This window comes from Salvelinus alpinus, chromosome 8, assembly GCF_045679555.1.
Source record: "Salvelinus alpinus chromosome 8, SLU_Salpinus.1, whole genome shotgun sequence".
NCBI classification, from domain to species: domain Eukaryota; kingdom Metazoa; phylum Chordata; class Actinopteri; order Salmoniformes; family Salmonidae; genus Salvelinus; species Salvelinus alpinus.
This window is the reverse complement of record NC_092093.1, coordinates 29,804,276-29,820,781: the sequence shown is the minus strand read 5'-3', so window position 1 is coordinate 29,820,781 and position 16,506 is coordinate 29,804,276. Positions and strand designations below refer to the sequence as shown.

Below are 16,506 nucleotides of genomic sequence, written 5' to 3'. Positions count from 1 at the left end.
TTGCTATTGAGAAAGGCTACTGTAGGCAGACCTGGCTCTCAAGAGAAGACAGGCTATGTGCACACTGCCCACAAAATGAGGTGGAAACTGTGCTGCACTTCCTAACCTCCTGCCAAATGTATGACCATATAAGAGACACATATTTCCCTCAGATTACACAGACCCACCCCAATTTTAATAAACTCACATATCTATTGGGTGAAATACCACACGGCAGGTAGCCTTGTGGTTAGAGCGTTGGGCCAGTAACCGAAAGGTTGCTAGATCGAATCCCTGAGCTGACAAAGTAAAAATCTGTCGTTCTGCCCCTGAACAAGGCAGAACGAATAAAAATAAAAACGGTGTGCCATCGTAGCAATATTTGTTTATTATCTATTTAAGAGCAGAGCGAGAGAGGGAGGGAGAAGGAATGAGAGAGAGCGTGAGAGGGAGAGGTTAGCAAGAAACTGCAGGTGTTATCTCTCTCTCTCTCCCTCCCTTCATATCATTGACTGGGAGTAAGGGTTTATTTACGTGGGAGTTAACCATGTGTTTGGCAGCTCCAGCAAAGTCAAGCTAAAATTAGCAGAATGGCAAGAATCTGTGAAACAGCTGTTCTGATAAGAAAATGAGGCTCTGGCCAGGAAGGCAGATGGACTTGACTCTGGCTGTATGGAATATAATCCCTGTACATTTACATACACACTGAGATGAAGCATTGTAAGAAAATAGTAGGCTAGCTTCACAGCTTAACTACTGGACACTATGTAATCACCAAACTTGGCTTTTTGCTGGACAAAAAGCACTCTAGTATCAGGCATTTAGTGAGATATAAAAAAACATGCCAGACATGCCAGACAAAAAGATGATTGACACTCCGTTTAGGTCTATTTCAAACGACAAGAAGACATAACAGCTGACTGATTCCCATTTGCATCCGCTGCTTGCTCTGACTAAACCTCTTACTCAAAGACAGCCATCATTATCAAGCCAGACACAATTGTGGTTGTCACTCTCTCCTGACTGAATGACATGGTGGCTGAGGTGACTATATCCCAGAGGAGAGTTGGGGAGGTTGAGAGAGAGAGACTTGTCGATATTCCTCTCATAGCAGAGATGAATAAACCATTAGTGTACAGGGAGTCAGTAGTGACAGGTCGTTAACGTCTCTCACCCTCATGCATTATTCATGGTTGACATGACGACGTGCAGCGGAACCTTTGTGAAGAGAGGGGCACTGCTTTGGGTCGCGGCGCTTTCAAGTCGGCGGCAAATTCAATTTAGTGAAGTAGCACGGCCCCTCTGATGGCATGGACAACAGAGGCAGACTGGAGCAGCGGGGAGCGAAGGAGGATAGGATACATTCTGACTGGAGTGCTGTTCATTAAATCACAACCATGTCTTAAACCAGTGAGAGATGTTACCGACATGACAAGTCGCTCCATCTCAACCTCGGTCATATTCTATTGTGTGTGAAATTATTTTGAATCAATAGATTTCATAGGAAACCTACTAGGTAGTATTACATAGCCTGTGACAGACAGCGCTAAACATGTCCATGGATCTAAATACAGGACTATTTGAGATGGACTCTGGGACTATACTATAATGTGAGACAACCTTGTGTGGAATGTCCCTCCTCAGTTTAAATACATGTGTAAATGGCTTGTTGCCTGTAATCAACCTGGTGGACCATGTTTCCAATGGGAACAGTAGGCTACAGTACGTAATCAGACCAACAGCTGGGGAGTAGAGAGGGTGACCTGACTCATCTTCAATGAAATGGACGGTCACCTCCCGGGCGGTCACCTACTCTGTCGGTCTACGTGGGTGGTCCACCACAAACGGTCATAAACGCCAGAACACAACCTTCCCTATAAGCTGAGGTGGAAATATACAGGAGTTGATACTCTTGTTATGATCATAAAGACTTTTTAAGGACTCAAATGGCTTTACATTGCACGGCAGTAAAACTTCCTGATGCATCGGAAGGTCAACTGGGATTCAGGCAGTGTGGGGATTCGTTACTTAAAAATGGTTGTATATTACATTTGACTTGTTGCCTTCAATCAAAGTGACAAGTTTTGTTACTCAATACCTTTATTGTCTCCAACACTGGGTTCAGCCAATAGAAATTCTCCTCTAGTCTCTACGGCTTAGTGTCCTATACAGAGGGCATTAAAGCTGATTATAGGACACACAGGGACCGGCACTAGAGGATGTTATTCTATGAATACCAATAACATTTAAAGGTACAGGTTCTGACCGGTGTACCTTTTAAACAAGAAGAATGTGACCTGACGTCCTGCTTGACCGAGGGGAGGTGCTCCAGGATGTCCTATTACATCACGTATCACTGGATATATTGACGGAGGAAGTGAGAGATGTGAGCCAATAGAACAGCGTGTAAGAGGAAGATAAGAAAGAGAATGAGAGACAGAAATGACCGAAGGAGTGAAACAGTGAGAACAACAGAAAGGTGTGAGAGAAAGGTGGAGACAGAGAAAGTAAAACTGAAAGAGAGCGGTCGCGCTACGAAAAGGAGAGTAACGGAGAGAATGAAAAACAGCATGTAGTGTGTAACTAGTGGTATGACTCACCGGGGCCCAGCTTGGCCACAGCATAGAGCAGGTCGTAGTTGATGACGGGCGTGGTCTCGTCTATCTGCTGCCAGCCAATGGGCGGCGAGCCGGGAGGGGAGATGAGGAACTGTTTAGAGGGCTGGGGAGGAGCCAGGTGCAGGTTATCACCATCTGATACTGGGTTCTGGACCTGGGGGAGGGAGGGATAGAGAGACAGAGGGATAGAGAGCGAGAGAGAGAGAGAGAGAGAGAGAGAGAGAGAGAGAGAGAGAGAGAGAGAGAGAGAGAGAGAGAGAGAGAGAGAGAGAGAGACAGACAGAGAGAGAGAGAGAGAGAGACAGACAGAGAGACAGAGAGACAGACAGACAGAGGGATAGAGGGATAGAGAGAGAGAGATAGAGAGAGGGGGGGGGGAGATACAGACCAATAATTAGTGAATCAGATGTCTCTTAGTGATTGGCTTTTTAAAAAATAATCCAGGACAAGGCTGTACGATTATACACTCCAGACAGTCAGTTAGTTCCACATCTTAGTTCCAAGGGTCCTGCTGAGACCTGATTCAGCCAGCCAGAGAGCTGAGGTTAAAGGACACTGACTGGGAAGGATCATTGTCTGGGCCATGGGTTCCTCTCCACTGTTCCCCAGGACCAACACTAGTCTACTGGGTTACAGACCTCCCTGCTCTCCAGGACCAACACTAGTCTACTGGGTTACAGACCTCCCTGTTCCCCAGGACCAACCCTAGTCTACTGGGTTACAGACCTCCCTGCTCTCCAGGACCAACACTAGTCTACTGGGTTACAGACCTCCCTATTCTCCAGGACCAACACTAGTCTACTGGGTTACAGACCTCCCTGTTCTCCAGGACCAACACTAGTCTACTGGGTTACAGACCTCCCTGTTCTCCAGGACCAACACTAGTCTACTGGGTTACAGACCTCCCTGCTCTCCAAGACCAAAACTAGTTTACTGGGTTACAGACCTCCCTGCTCTCCAGGACCAACACTAGTTTACTGGGTTACAGAGCCACATCACCACCTGGCCTGTCATCTTGACTAACAGCTAATAGGTCCAGATCACATGTAGATCATCAGAGTGCTGTGAAGTGTCTGTGTCGTCCAGTCTCCAGGCAGCACAGCGTAACACACCGGCCTGCAGATATGATCTCTAACAGGAATAGAAGTCATGGACTTCATCTCTCTCTCTCTGCTTCAGCGGAGCGCTTGTGACCCTGATAACCACTGGGAGAGGAATTAGACAGGCCTATTGGCTAATGTGGAGCAATCACAAGCTGCTTCTGCAAGGAGGAGGGCACAAACACTCGTGCACACACACACACACACACACACACACACACACACACACACACACACACACACACACACACACACACACACACACACACACACACACACCCTGGAGAGGGTTTTATTATTAGTCACACTGCATCGGTGACAAAATGTAAACATGAGACTATTTTCCATAAACACAGTTTTTCCCTGAACTACACACCCTAACTAAAGCTTGTGTTTTAAAGATGCAGCCCAAGATCTTAAGCACTTACTAATTTGTAACACAAACGCACACACACATATATATATATATACAGTTGAAGTCGGAAGTTTACATATACAGTGAGGGAAAAAAGTATTTGATCCCCTGCTGATTTTGTACGTTTGCCCACTGACAAAGAAATGATCAGTCTATAATTTTAATGGTAGGTTTATTTGAACAGTGAGAGACAGAATATCAACAAAGAAATCCAGAAAAACGCATGTCAAAAATGTTATGAATTGATTTGCATTTTAATGAGGGAAATAAGTATTTGACCCCTCTGCAAAACATGACTTAGTACTTGGTGGCAAAACCCTTGTTGGCAATCACAGAGGTCAGACGTTTCTTGTAGTTGGCCACCAGGTTTGCACACATCTCAGGAGGGATTTTGTCCCACTCCTCTTTGCAGATCTTCTTCAAGTCATTAAGGTTTCGAGGCTGACGTTTGGCAACTCGAACCTTCAGCTCCCTCCACAGATTTTCTATGGGATTAAGGTCTGGAGACTGGCTAGGCCACTCCAGGACCTTAATGTGCTTCTTCTTGAGCCACTCCTTTGTTGCCTTGGCCGTGTGTTTTGGGTCATTGTCATGCTGGAATACCCATCCACGACCCATTTTCAATACCCTGGCTGAGGGAAGGAGGTTTTCACCCAAGATTTGACGGTACATGGCCCCGTACATCGTCCCTTTGATGCGGTGAAGTTGTCCTGTCCCTTTAGCAGAAAAACACCCCCAAAGCATAATGTTTCCACCTCCATGTTTGACGGTGGGGATGGTTTCTTGGGGTCATAGGCAGCATTCCTCCTCCTCCAAACACGGCAAGTTGGGTTGATGCCAAAGAACTCCATTTTGGTCTCATCTGACCACAACACGTTCACCCAGTTGTCCTCTGAATCATTCAGATGTTCATTGGCAAACTTCAGACGGGCATGTATATGTGCTTTCTTGAGCAGGGGGACCTTGCGGGCGCTGCAGGATTTCAGTCCTTCACGGCATAGTGTGTTACCAATTGTTTTCTTGATGACTATGGTCCCAGCTGCCTTGAGATCATTGACAAGATCCTCCTGTGTAGTTCTGGGCTGATTCCTCACCGTTCTCATGATCATTGCAACTCCACGAGGTGAGATCTTGCATGGAGCCCCAGGCTGAGGGAGATTGACAGTTCTTTTGTGTTTCTTCCATTTGCGAATAATCACAGAAACTGTTGTCACCTTCTCACCAAGCTGCTTGGCGATGGTCTTGTAGCCCATTCCAGCCTTGTGTAGGTCTACAATCTTGTCCCTGACATCCTTGGAGAGCTCTTTGGTCTTGGCCATGGTGGAGAGTTTGGAATCTGATTGATTGATTGCTTCTGTGGACAGGTATCTTTTATACAGGTAAGAAACTGAGATTAGGAGCACTCCCTTTAAGAGTGTGCTCCTAATCTCCGTTCGTTACCTGTATGAAAGACACCTGGGAGCCAGAAATCTTTTTGATTGAGAAGGGGTCAAATACTTATTTCCCTCATTAAAATGCAAATCAATTTATAAAATTTTTGACATGCATTTTTCTGGATATTTTTGTTGTTATTCTGTCTCTCACTGTTCAAATAAACCTACCATTAAAATTATAGACTGATAATTTCTTTGTCAGTGGGCAAACGTACAAAATCAGCAGGGGATCAAATACTTTTTTCCCTCACTGTACCTTAGCCAAATACATTTAAACTCAGTTTTTCACAAATCCTGACATTTAATCCTAGTACAAATTCCTTGTCTTAGGTCAGGTATGATCACCACTTTATTTTAAGAATGTGAAATGTCAGAATAATAGTAGAGAGAATGATTTATTTCAGCTTTCATTTCTTTCATCACATTCCCAGTGGGTCAGACGTTTACATACACTCAATTAGTATTTGGTAGCGTTGCCTTTAAATTGTTTAACTTGGGTCAAACATTTCGGGTAGCCTTCCACAAGCTTCCCACAATAGGTTGGGTGAATTTTGGACCATTCCTCCTGACAGAGCTGGTGTAACTGAGTCAGGTTTGTAGGCCTCCTTACTCGCACATGCTTTTTCAGTTCTGCCCACAAATGTTCTATAGGATTTAAGTCAGGGCTTTGTGATGGCCACTCCAATACCTTGACTTTGTTGTCCTTTAGCGACAACTTTGGAAGTATGCTTGGGGTCATTGTCCATTTGGAAGACCCATTTGCGACCAAGCTATAACTTCCTGACTGATGTCTTGAGATGTTGCTTCAATATATCCACAGAATTTTCCTGCCTCATGATGCCATCTATTTTGTGAAGTGCACCAGTCCCTCCTGCAGCAAAGCACCCCCACAACATGATGCTGCCACCCCCGTGCTTCACGGTTGGGATGGTGTTCTTCGGCTTGCAAGCCTCCCCCTTTCTCCTCCAAACATAACAATGGTCATTATGGCGAAACAGTTCTATTTTTGTTTAATTAGACTAGAGAACATTTCTCCAAAAAGTACGATCTTTGTCCCCATGTGCAGTTGCAAACTGTAGTCTGGCTTTTTTATGGCGGTTTTGTATCAGTGGCTTCTTCCTTGCTGAGTGGCCTTTCAGGTTATGTCGATATAAGACTTATTTACTGTGGATATAGATACTTTTGTACCTGTTTCCTCCAGCATCTTCACAAGGTTCTTTGCTGTTGTTCTGGGATTGATCAACTGTTCTGCCTGCGGCTATGGAACCCTGACCTGTCCACCGGACGTGCTACCTGTCCCAGACCTGCTGTTTTCAACTCTCTAGAGACAGCAGGAGCGGTAGAGATACTCTTAATGATCGGCTATGAAAAGCCAACTGACATTTACTCCTGATTATTATTTGACCATGCTGGTCATTTATGAACATTTGAACATCTTGGCCATGTTCTGTTATAATCTCCACCCGGCACAGCCAGAAGAGGACTGGCCACCCCTCATAGCCTGGTTCCTCTCTAGGTTTCTTCCTAGGTTTTGGCCTTTCTAGGGAGTTTTTCCTAGCCGCCGTGCTTCTACACCTGCATTGCTTGCTGTTTGGGGTTTTAGGCTGGGTTTCTGTACAGCACTTTGAGATATTAGCTGATGTACGAAGGGCTATATAAAATAAACTTGATTTGATTTGATTTGCACTTTTCGCACCAAAGTACGTTCATCTCTAGGAGACAGAACGCGTCTCCTTCCTGAGCGGTATGATGGCTGTGTGGTCCCATGGTGTTTATACTTGCATACTATTGTTTGTACAGATGAACGTGGTACCTTCAGGCATTTGGAAATTGCTCCCATGGATGAACCAGACTTGTGGAGGTCTACAATTTTTTGGCTGATTACTTTTGATTTTCCCATGATGTCAAGCAAAGAGGCACTGAGTTTGAAGGTAGGCCTTGAAATACATCCACAGGTACACCTCCAATTGACTCAAATTATGTCAATTAGCCTATCAGAAGCTTCTAAAGCGATGACATCATTTTCTGGAATTTTCCAAGCTGTTTAAAGGCACAGTCAACTTAGTGTATGTAAACTTCTGACCCGCTGGAATTGTCATACAGTGAATTATAAGTGAAATAATCTGTCTGTAAACAATTTTTGGAAAATTACTTGTGTCATACACAAAGTAGATGTCCTAACCGACTTGCCTAAACTATAGTTTGTGTTAACAATAAATTTGTGGAGTGGTTGAAAACGAGTTTTAATGGACTCCAACCTAAGTGTATGTAAACTTCCGATTTCAACTGTATATATATATATATATAAATGTTTTGCAGGATGTAACATATCATACAAAATGGATGATGTAGTACACATTTGTACAATGTTTTTGGGGACCCATTTTGGTTCGTGAGCACTACTTTCAAAACTACTGCTGAAATTAAACAAAAGCTCTGGAGCATCACTTTAATGTGTCCTTTCCTTCCAGCAATAGACAACAGAACTAACATAAGGGGTAAATCAAAGTCCCAGTCTGTTGGCAGTCAGTCCTGCTTGTTGTACTGTATAGCTACTGACCTGGGCAAAGTAGAGTTTGAGCTTCTTGCCTCTGAAGGGCGTTTCGTGCAGCTCTATCCTGGCGCTGGCGGCTGCTTTGGGGTTGCTGAAGTTGATGCGGACACGCCGGAAGCTCTTGAACAGCTGAAACGTCACTCGCTCATCGTAGGCCAGGAACAGGGACTCGAACATCTCCTGAACAAAGCCAATATAGAGAGACAAAAACAAACCACAGATGAGGTTGTGCATAATATGGTTTCAGGTGGTAAATGCCAAGGCATGAATAATACAGTAGACGGAGGGAGAGGGAGACGTGAAGCAGTGTCTGGGGTGAGGTTCCCTGCAGCCTCCTCCAGGAAACACAGAATCCTTTCTCCAGTTAATAAGCTGTTTATCATGGACAGAGGATGCTGCAGGTCTCTTTACTGGGTGTAAACAAGACTATGTTTTCTGTTGCCTAACCAATAAACCTCCCATTCATTAAACCTGGCCAGATGAGAGATGGAGAGCAAGAGAGAGAGAGATAAGGAGCTGTCTGTCCTGTCCTCCTTAGTGCTGCTGGTTTCCTCTAGTCTTGATAGATCTGTGTATTCCTCAAGGAGAGGTGTCACCACAGAAAGGTCAAGTTGAGTGGCACTTCCCTCTGTCACTCACTCAGCCTATTTATAGATGCTTTGTTATCATTAGTGTTGGTGAGATCATTAGTGTGTGTGTGTGTGTGTGTGCGTGCGTGCGTGCGTGCGTGCGTGCGTGCGTGCGTGCGTGCGTGTGTGCGTGCGGTTGGTTCGTTGGAATCTAGCCTAGCCGCTCGTTTAGCATTAATGCTGGAGAGCAGAGCTAATGAAGTTGTCTAATTTGAGGATAATCTCACATCCCAGACCTGCCCTGTGCTCCATAAAGCGAGGAAAGAGAGAGGACAGAGAGAGAAGGGAGAGAGAAAGAGAGACGGGGGGGGAGAGACAAAGTGAGGGAATATAGATACAGAGGTAGGCAGAGCGAGGGGAAAGAGGAGAAGATGGGAGACAGTCAGTTCTGGGAAATTCTCTCAGCCTCAGGGCTGATCTCTGACACAACATCTCTGTTCATCAGACTGATAAACAGCCATCACTAACATTGAGTGGCTGCTGCCAACATACTGACTCATCTCTAGCCACTTTAATAATACAAAATAGGATGTAATAAATATATCACTAGCCACTATAAACAATGCCACTTTATATAATGTTTACATACCCTACATTACTCATCTCATATGTATATACTGTACTCTATACCATCTACTGCATCTTGCCTATGCCGTTCGGCCATCGCTCATCCATATATTTTTATGGACATATTCTTAATCGTTCCTTTACACTTGTGTGTATAAGGTAGTTGTTGTGAAATTGTTAGATTACTTGTTAGATATTACTGCATGGTCAGAACTAGAAGCACAAGCATTTCGCTACACTCGCATTAACATCTGCTAACCATGTGTATGTGACAAATACAATTTGATTTGATTTGTTACTGTAGCTATGTTCTAGAGAGCGGTCTGTCCTCTATGGTCCCACCTCATGACCCCAGGATGACCCAAGCAGATAGAGTTCATAGACCAGGTCATTCACAGGACAAGTGAACAATATACAGTTGAAGTCGGAAGTTTACATACACCTTAGCCAAATACATTTAAACTCAGTTTTTCTAAACTCCTGACATTTAATCTTTGTAAAAAGTCCCTGTCTTAGGTCAGTTAGGATCACCACTTTATTTTAAGAATGTGAAATGTCAGAATAATAGTAGAGAGAATGATTTATTTCAGCTTTTATTTCATCACATTACCAGTGGGTCAGAAGTTTACATTCACTCTATTAGTATTTGGTAGCATTGCCTTTAAATTGTTTAACTTGGGTCAAACGTTTTTGGTAGCCTTCCACAAGCTTCCCACAATAAGTTGGGTGAATTTTGGACCATTCCTTCTGACAGAGCTGGTGTAACTGAGTCAGGTTTGTAGGCCTCCTTGCTCGCACACGCTTTTTCAGTTCTGCCCACAAATGTTCTATGGGATTGAGGTCAGGGCTTTGTGATGGCCACTCCAATACCTTGGCTTTGTTGTCCTTAAGCCATTTTGCCACAACTTTGGAAGTATGCTTGGGGTCATTGTCCATTTGGGAGACCCGTTTGCGACCAAGCTATAACTTCCTGACTGATGTCTTGAGATGTTGCTTCAATATATCCACAGAATTTTCCTGCCTCGTGTTGCCATCTATTTTGTGAAGTGCACCAGTCCCTCCTGCAGCAAAGCACCCCCACAACATGATGCTGCCACCCCCGTGCTTCACGGTTGGGATGGTGTTCTTCGGCTTGCAAGCCTCCCCCTTTTCCTCCAAACATAACAATGGTCATTATGGCGAAACAGTTCTATTTTTGTTTCATCAGACCAGAGGACATTTCTCCATGTGCAGTTGCAAACCGTAGTCTGTCTTATTTATGGCGGTTTTGGAGCAGTGGCTTCTTCCTTGCTGAGCGGCCTTTCAGGTTATGTTGATATAGGACTCGTTTTACTGTGGATACAGATACTTTTGTACCTGTTTCCTCCAGCATCTTCACAAGGTCCTTTGCTGTTGTTCTGGGATTGATTTGCACTTTTCGCACCAAAGTACGTTCATCTCTAGGAGACAGAATGCTTCTCCTTCCTGAGCGGTATGATGGCTGCGTGGTCCCATGGTGTTTATACTTGCGTACTATTGTTTGTACAAATGAACGTGGTACCTTCAGGCGTTTGGAAATTGCTCGCAAGGGTGAACCAGACTTGTGGAGGTCTACAATTTTCTTTCTGAGGTCTTGGCTGATATCTTTTGATTTTCCCATGATGTCAAGCAAAGAGGCACTGAGTTTGAAGGTAGGCCTTGAAATACATCCACAGGTACACCTCCAATTGACTCAAATGATATCAATTAGCCTATCAGAAGCTTCTAAAGCGATGACATCATTTTCTGGAATTTTACAAGCTGTTTAAAGGCACAGTCAACTTAGTGTATGTAAACTTCTGACCCATTGGAATTGTCATAAAGTGAATTATTTGTCAAATAAATCTCTGTAAACAATTTTTGGAACAATTACTTGTGTCATGCACAAAGTAGATGTCCTAAGCAACTTGCCAAAACTATAGTTTGTTAACAAGAAATTTGTGGAGTGGTTGAAAAATGAGTTTTAATGACTTCAACCTAAGTAAGTGTATGTAATCTTCCGACTTCAACTGTAGATGATTGTGTCAAACACTGAATTCTGGGAATTCATACGCTAAACCACAATGGAAATCTCCCATCTCAGTTAAGTTATATGACAGGTACTTTTCCCAAATTAGACGTTATTCCATCATAACAAGCAGACTTTAAATACAGCCTTAAAGAGAGAGCGTAGCAGAGTACATGGGCTATTTCACTCCCTCTTTGCACATGGTCCTGAGCTAAAATGCTATTCTAGCAGCTTCTAAATGAGCCGCCACATCTAGCCAGCAGAGTGTGAAAATAAGCACTTTTAAAGGGAACATCTGGTTCTTAGCTGTGTACCTGAAAATAGATTTACTGTAAATTGATTAGCAGCACATGTATAAAAAAACACTAGAACACATAGGGATTTCATTTATCTCTCTCTTGTTTGAAGACAGCCACGATATCCTCCTTTGAAGGATCAGCAATAGTGAGACTGCATGGGCAGGTTCATGCAATGTAAATTCAATTCAATGGATCTTTTGTTAGTCAGTGGATACATTCTGTGCCAAGGCATCATTTTAGATTCAGCTGTGCTCCATCAAATAAACAATCTGACCACGTAACATTGTTTACAAGATGTCTGTTTAAAACTAGTCTGACTGTTTAGTTCCATGATGTCACATCTCACTCTCATCAAAACATCTATTCGCAACAATTTGAGTCAGTCAGATACAATAGTCGTCTCTGACAAAGAGAGCGTTCTGGCAGCTTGATATGTCAGAGCCGGTGACAGATGACAATATGACTTTCCTTGGTAGAGCTGATCTGTAGAGACAGGAAGATCATTCAGACAGTCACTTTCCAATCCGGTAAATGTGTCTGAGAGCTTGTTTCCTGTCAGTGTATGTGTGAGATCGGTGGCGAGTTGCAGGCTCCCGATGCGGAGTGTGTGTGTGTGTATGTGTGTTTGTGTGTGTCCTGGCAGCTGACAGCTGGGACTGGTGTGTGTCTGCCTGGGAGGTGGAGATGAGTGGTGACAGCTCAGTTCAGGTTGCTGTATCACCCCCCTCTGACGGTGAGGGGGATGTAGAATAGAGCTCTGTCCAGTAGATGAAGCTCTGGCTCACTCCAGGTACCTTGGATCCGCACATTAACGCAGAGTTTCCCTCTGCGTTGTCAGGTGTTGTGTGAACTCATGCAAAGATTGCTGCTCCGCTTAAGAAGTGTGTTCAAAGTTTCACCTTGGGATGATGTTGCCCCCTAGACACTGATAAGAGGTCACTTCTGCATTCTTCTCCCTAATGGTCTAAGGTCAGGATTAGGGAGGCAAACTAATCCTAGATCTGTACCTAGAAGCAACTTCTAGCCAGAGCTAAGGCAAAAGCAGACAATGTCCCTCCCTGTGTTGCGTACAACTCATGAACATGAGACTGGGTTCCCTCTGTGTACAATAACATTCCAGCTCAGATGATTTATCTATCTCCAGTAGTCTATAGCCTCAGACAGACCCACACAACACAGAGAAAGAGAGTGCTCCATCAGCAATGGAATGGAAAGCAGCAGCAGCGTTAGCAGGGCAGTATGTGGATCTGAGCTGACTTCTCATGGAACCCATCACACATTAAACCTTATCCACCAATCAATCACCCTGTCACGACTTCCACCGAAGGTGGCTCCTCTCTCTGTTCGGGAGGTGCTCGGCGGTCGTCGTCGCCGGCCTACTAGCTACCACCGATACATTTTTCTTTTTGTCATTGTCCAAATCAAAACAAATGTCACACATATATTATTTACTATATGTAAAGACAAGATTAAATCAAAAATAGGCTGATGGGGGATAATATTATGAATATTGTGAATGACATTTTATTACTTGTGAATGATGCCCAGCTTAAGAAACAACGCCTTTTAATTTTTTATTATTTTCCATCATAGTCACATAGCTCATGCAGCCTAGCCCAAAGGCCTATATGTTTTAATAAGGTTTGTATCACAACTAAAGTGGCTACATAACTTCTTAAAATGAAGCACATTAATCTGCTTTACAAGTGGTGTAGAGCCTAACTGGCATATATAAGCAGCGTGTGAGTTTCAAATTTGGAGAAGATAATTTTCACCATAAAAATGCACCTTTATAATAAAAGCATTACATGCATAATCACATTTGCAGTCACTTTTGATAATGGTGTTTTTCACTAATGGAACATTCACGCTTGCTGCACTTATAATATAATATATAAAGAAATAGCCTAATAGTTTATCAACATTTTAAGCTAAACGTTCTGATCTGTTGCGTCAGACACATTGCATTTTTTTTTTTGATGCTTGTGGTTGTATTAATTTGGGATCTATCACATCCCACAAATGTCCCAGACCATGGTTGGAATATTTATTTCTCGCACAGAATAGAATAGGTTGACTTATGTACTATGGGGATAGTAGATTGACATAGGCTAGTGCTTTTGTTGTTCATTAGGCCTACTCATCTTGTTGGCTGACGAAAAGTAAATATGGACAGTTCTTTCAATATCTTCAATATGCACCTCGGAATTGAATAAGGACGCGCGCAGTTGCATCCCCGATGTGTCTGTCTTCACTTGTAGCCTGTGAGAAAGACCCGATAAGGTGACATAGAGCCATGTGAGTGAGAGGGCTTCGGATTGCGTAGCACACTCAGGGAGAGAAGCACAACGGAGCACTCCGGGCCATAAAAAGGCATGGATTTTTTTAGGGTGCATTACGGCCGCTGTGAAATTCGAGGCATTATCAAGTGCTTGTCAAATTGTGAATGAGAGACTATTGGAGTGTGTACATCCTGCTTAAAGAACAAAGCAGAGCTCGTTCCTTTCAAGCAACATTTTTCAATTCATCATTAGTCTCATCATGCAGCCTTACAATGTATTAAAAATCAAAACATATAGCCCAATGTTTGTAGAACAACTAAAGTTACATTAATAAATCTAAATTAAGCATATAGGAGTACCTATTTCTTTGTTAAACGCTCAACACAGAAGAGCGCACTCCCTCAAATTGTTTGGAGAAAATATTTATATTTTATTCAGCTTTGTACAATTGTATTCTTCATACTATAAAATAATATAAAATAATGCCACGGAATTGTAAACAAATCTTGTCTGCTAAATGAACTAGTGTAACCCACAGACATTTGGCTTACAGACATCAGGACCTAACATAAGGACAACTCAGAGTATGCTATTCTGTTCTTCTGAAATAGACTACATATTCTTCATATCATGTTTCTTTAGATTTAATGGATGGATTTATTGTGAAGGTGTAGGCTATATTACATTGATTTATTATACTTTTTTAAATGGTTTGTAGGCTATGTGTGTTCATGTTAATTAACAGTCAATTACAGTGAGAACAACAGTTATTTGCTTGACAATCACTGGCTGATTTCATGACCGCCACAGTCTTAGTACAAACCAAAAGTGTTAAACAAATTAATATCTATTTTATATTTGAGATTCTTCAATGTAGTCACCCTTTGCCTTGATGATAGCTTTGCACACTCTTGGCATTCTCTCAACCAGTTTCATGAGGAATGCTTTTCCAACAGTCTTGAAGGAGAAGAAGGAGGAGTTCTGACATATGCTGAGCACTTGTTGGCTGCTTTTTCTTCACTCTGTGGTCCAACTCATCCCAAACCATCTCAATTGGGTTGAGGTCGGGTGATTGTGGAGGCCGGGTCATCTGATGCAGCACTCCATCACTCTCCTTCTTGGTCAAATAGCCCTTACACAGCTTGGAGGTGTGTTGGGTCATTACTCTGTTGAAAAACAAATGATAGTCCCACTAAGCGCAAACCAGATGGGATGGTGTATCGCTGCATAATGCTGTGGTAGCCATGCTGGTTAAGTGTGCCTTGAATTCTAAATAAATCACTGACAGTGTCACCAACAAAGCACCCCCACATGATCACACCTCCTCCTCCGTGCTTCACTGTGGGAACAACACATGCAGAGATCATCAGTTCACCTACTCTGCGTCTCACAAAGACACAGTGGTTGGAACCAACAATTTCAAATGTGGACTCATCAGACCAAAGGACAGATTTCCACCGGTCTAATGTCCATTGCTCGTGTTTTTTGGCCCAAGTTAAACTCTTCTTCTGGTTTCTTTGTAGCAATTCGACCATGAAGTCCTGATTCATGCAGTCTCTTCTGACCAGTTGATGTTGAGATGTATCTATTACTTGAACTCTGTGAAGCATTTATTTGGCTGCAATTTCTGAGGCTGGTAACTCTAATGAACATATCCTCTGCAGCAGAGGTAACTCTGCGTCTTCCTTTCCTGCGGCGGTCCTCATGAGAGCCAGTTTCATCATAGCGCTTGATGGTTTTTGTGACTGCACTTGAAGAAACTTTCAAAGTTCCTGAAATGTTCTGGTTTGACTGACCTTCATGTCTTAAAGTAATGATAGACTTCGTTTCTCTTTGCTTATTTGAGCTGTTCTTGCCATAATATGGACTTGGTCTTTTACCAAATAGGGCTATCTTCTGTATATCACCCCTACCTTGTCACAACACAACTGATTGGCTCAAATGCATTAAGAAGGAAAGAAATTCCACAAAATAACTTTAATCAAGGCAGACCTATTAATTGAAATGCATTCCAGGTGACTACCTCCTGAAGCTGGTTGAGAGAATGCCAAGTGTGCAAAGCTGTCATCAAGGCAAAGGGTGGCTACTTTGAAGAATCTCAAATATAAAATATATTTTGATTTGTTTAACACTGTTCTGGTTACTACTAATAGTTTTGATGTCTTCACTATTATTCTACAATGTAGTAAAATAGTAAAAAACCGTGGAACGAGTAGGTGAGTCCAAACTTTTGACTGGTACTGTATATATTTTTTTGGGGGGAGGCTAGCGTCCGCAGGGCCCTAAGCGGTCGCTTATGTCGCTTATGTCTAGGGCCGGCCCTGATGGGAAAGAGGGTGTTAGATTAGATGTCAGGAAGGACGTGGCATAGGGCTGATGTTAGAGTGGATGAGCAGGAGTTGACAGGATGGGAATGAGTGAGTGATGGCACCTTTTGTTAGCGAGGCCTGTTACTTGTCTGGAGGAGCTTCCAGAGGCGTATCTAGGTGATCATGCACCACAGCTGCTCTTATCCGAGGCAATACAAAATACATTGAGGAAATGGCAATGACCTCGCAGAAACATTCCTGTAGATCGACATCACACATTTTCTCCTCCAGTGAT

General features: G+C 43.2%; 1 protein-coding gene across 3 annotated transcripts in view; it reads right to left on the bottom strand.

Annotated features, from left to right (window-relative positions):
* Window positions 1-16,506, bottom strand: part of LOC139582930 (calcipressin-2-like) — a 121,556-nt gene that overhangs the window by 13,946 nt on the left and 91,104 nt on the right. For all 3 annotated transcript variants that reach the window (XM_071413408.1, XM_071413409.1, XM_071413410.1), the window contains 2 exons: window positions 8,106-8,279; window positions 2,580-2,751 (listed from right to left, as the gene is read on the bottom strand). In XM_071413408.1, coding sequence (XP_071269509.1) covers window positions 2,580-2,751; window positions 8,106-8,279 — 346 coding nt within the window. The remainder of the gene's footprint in view (window positions 1-2,579; window positions 2,752-8,105; window positions 8,280-16,506) is intronic.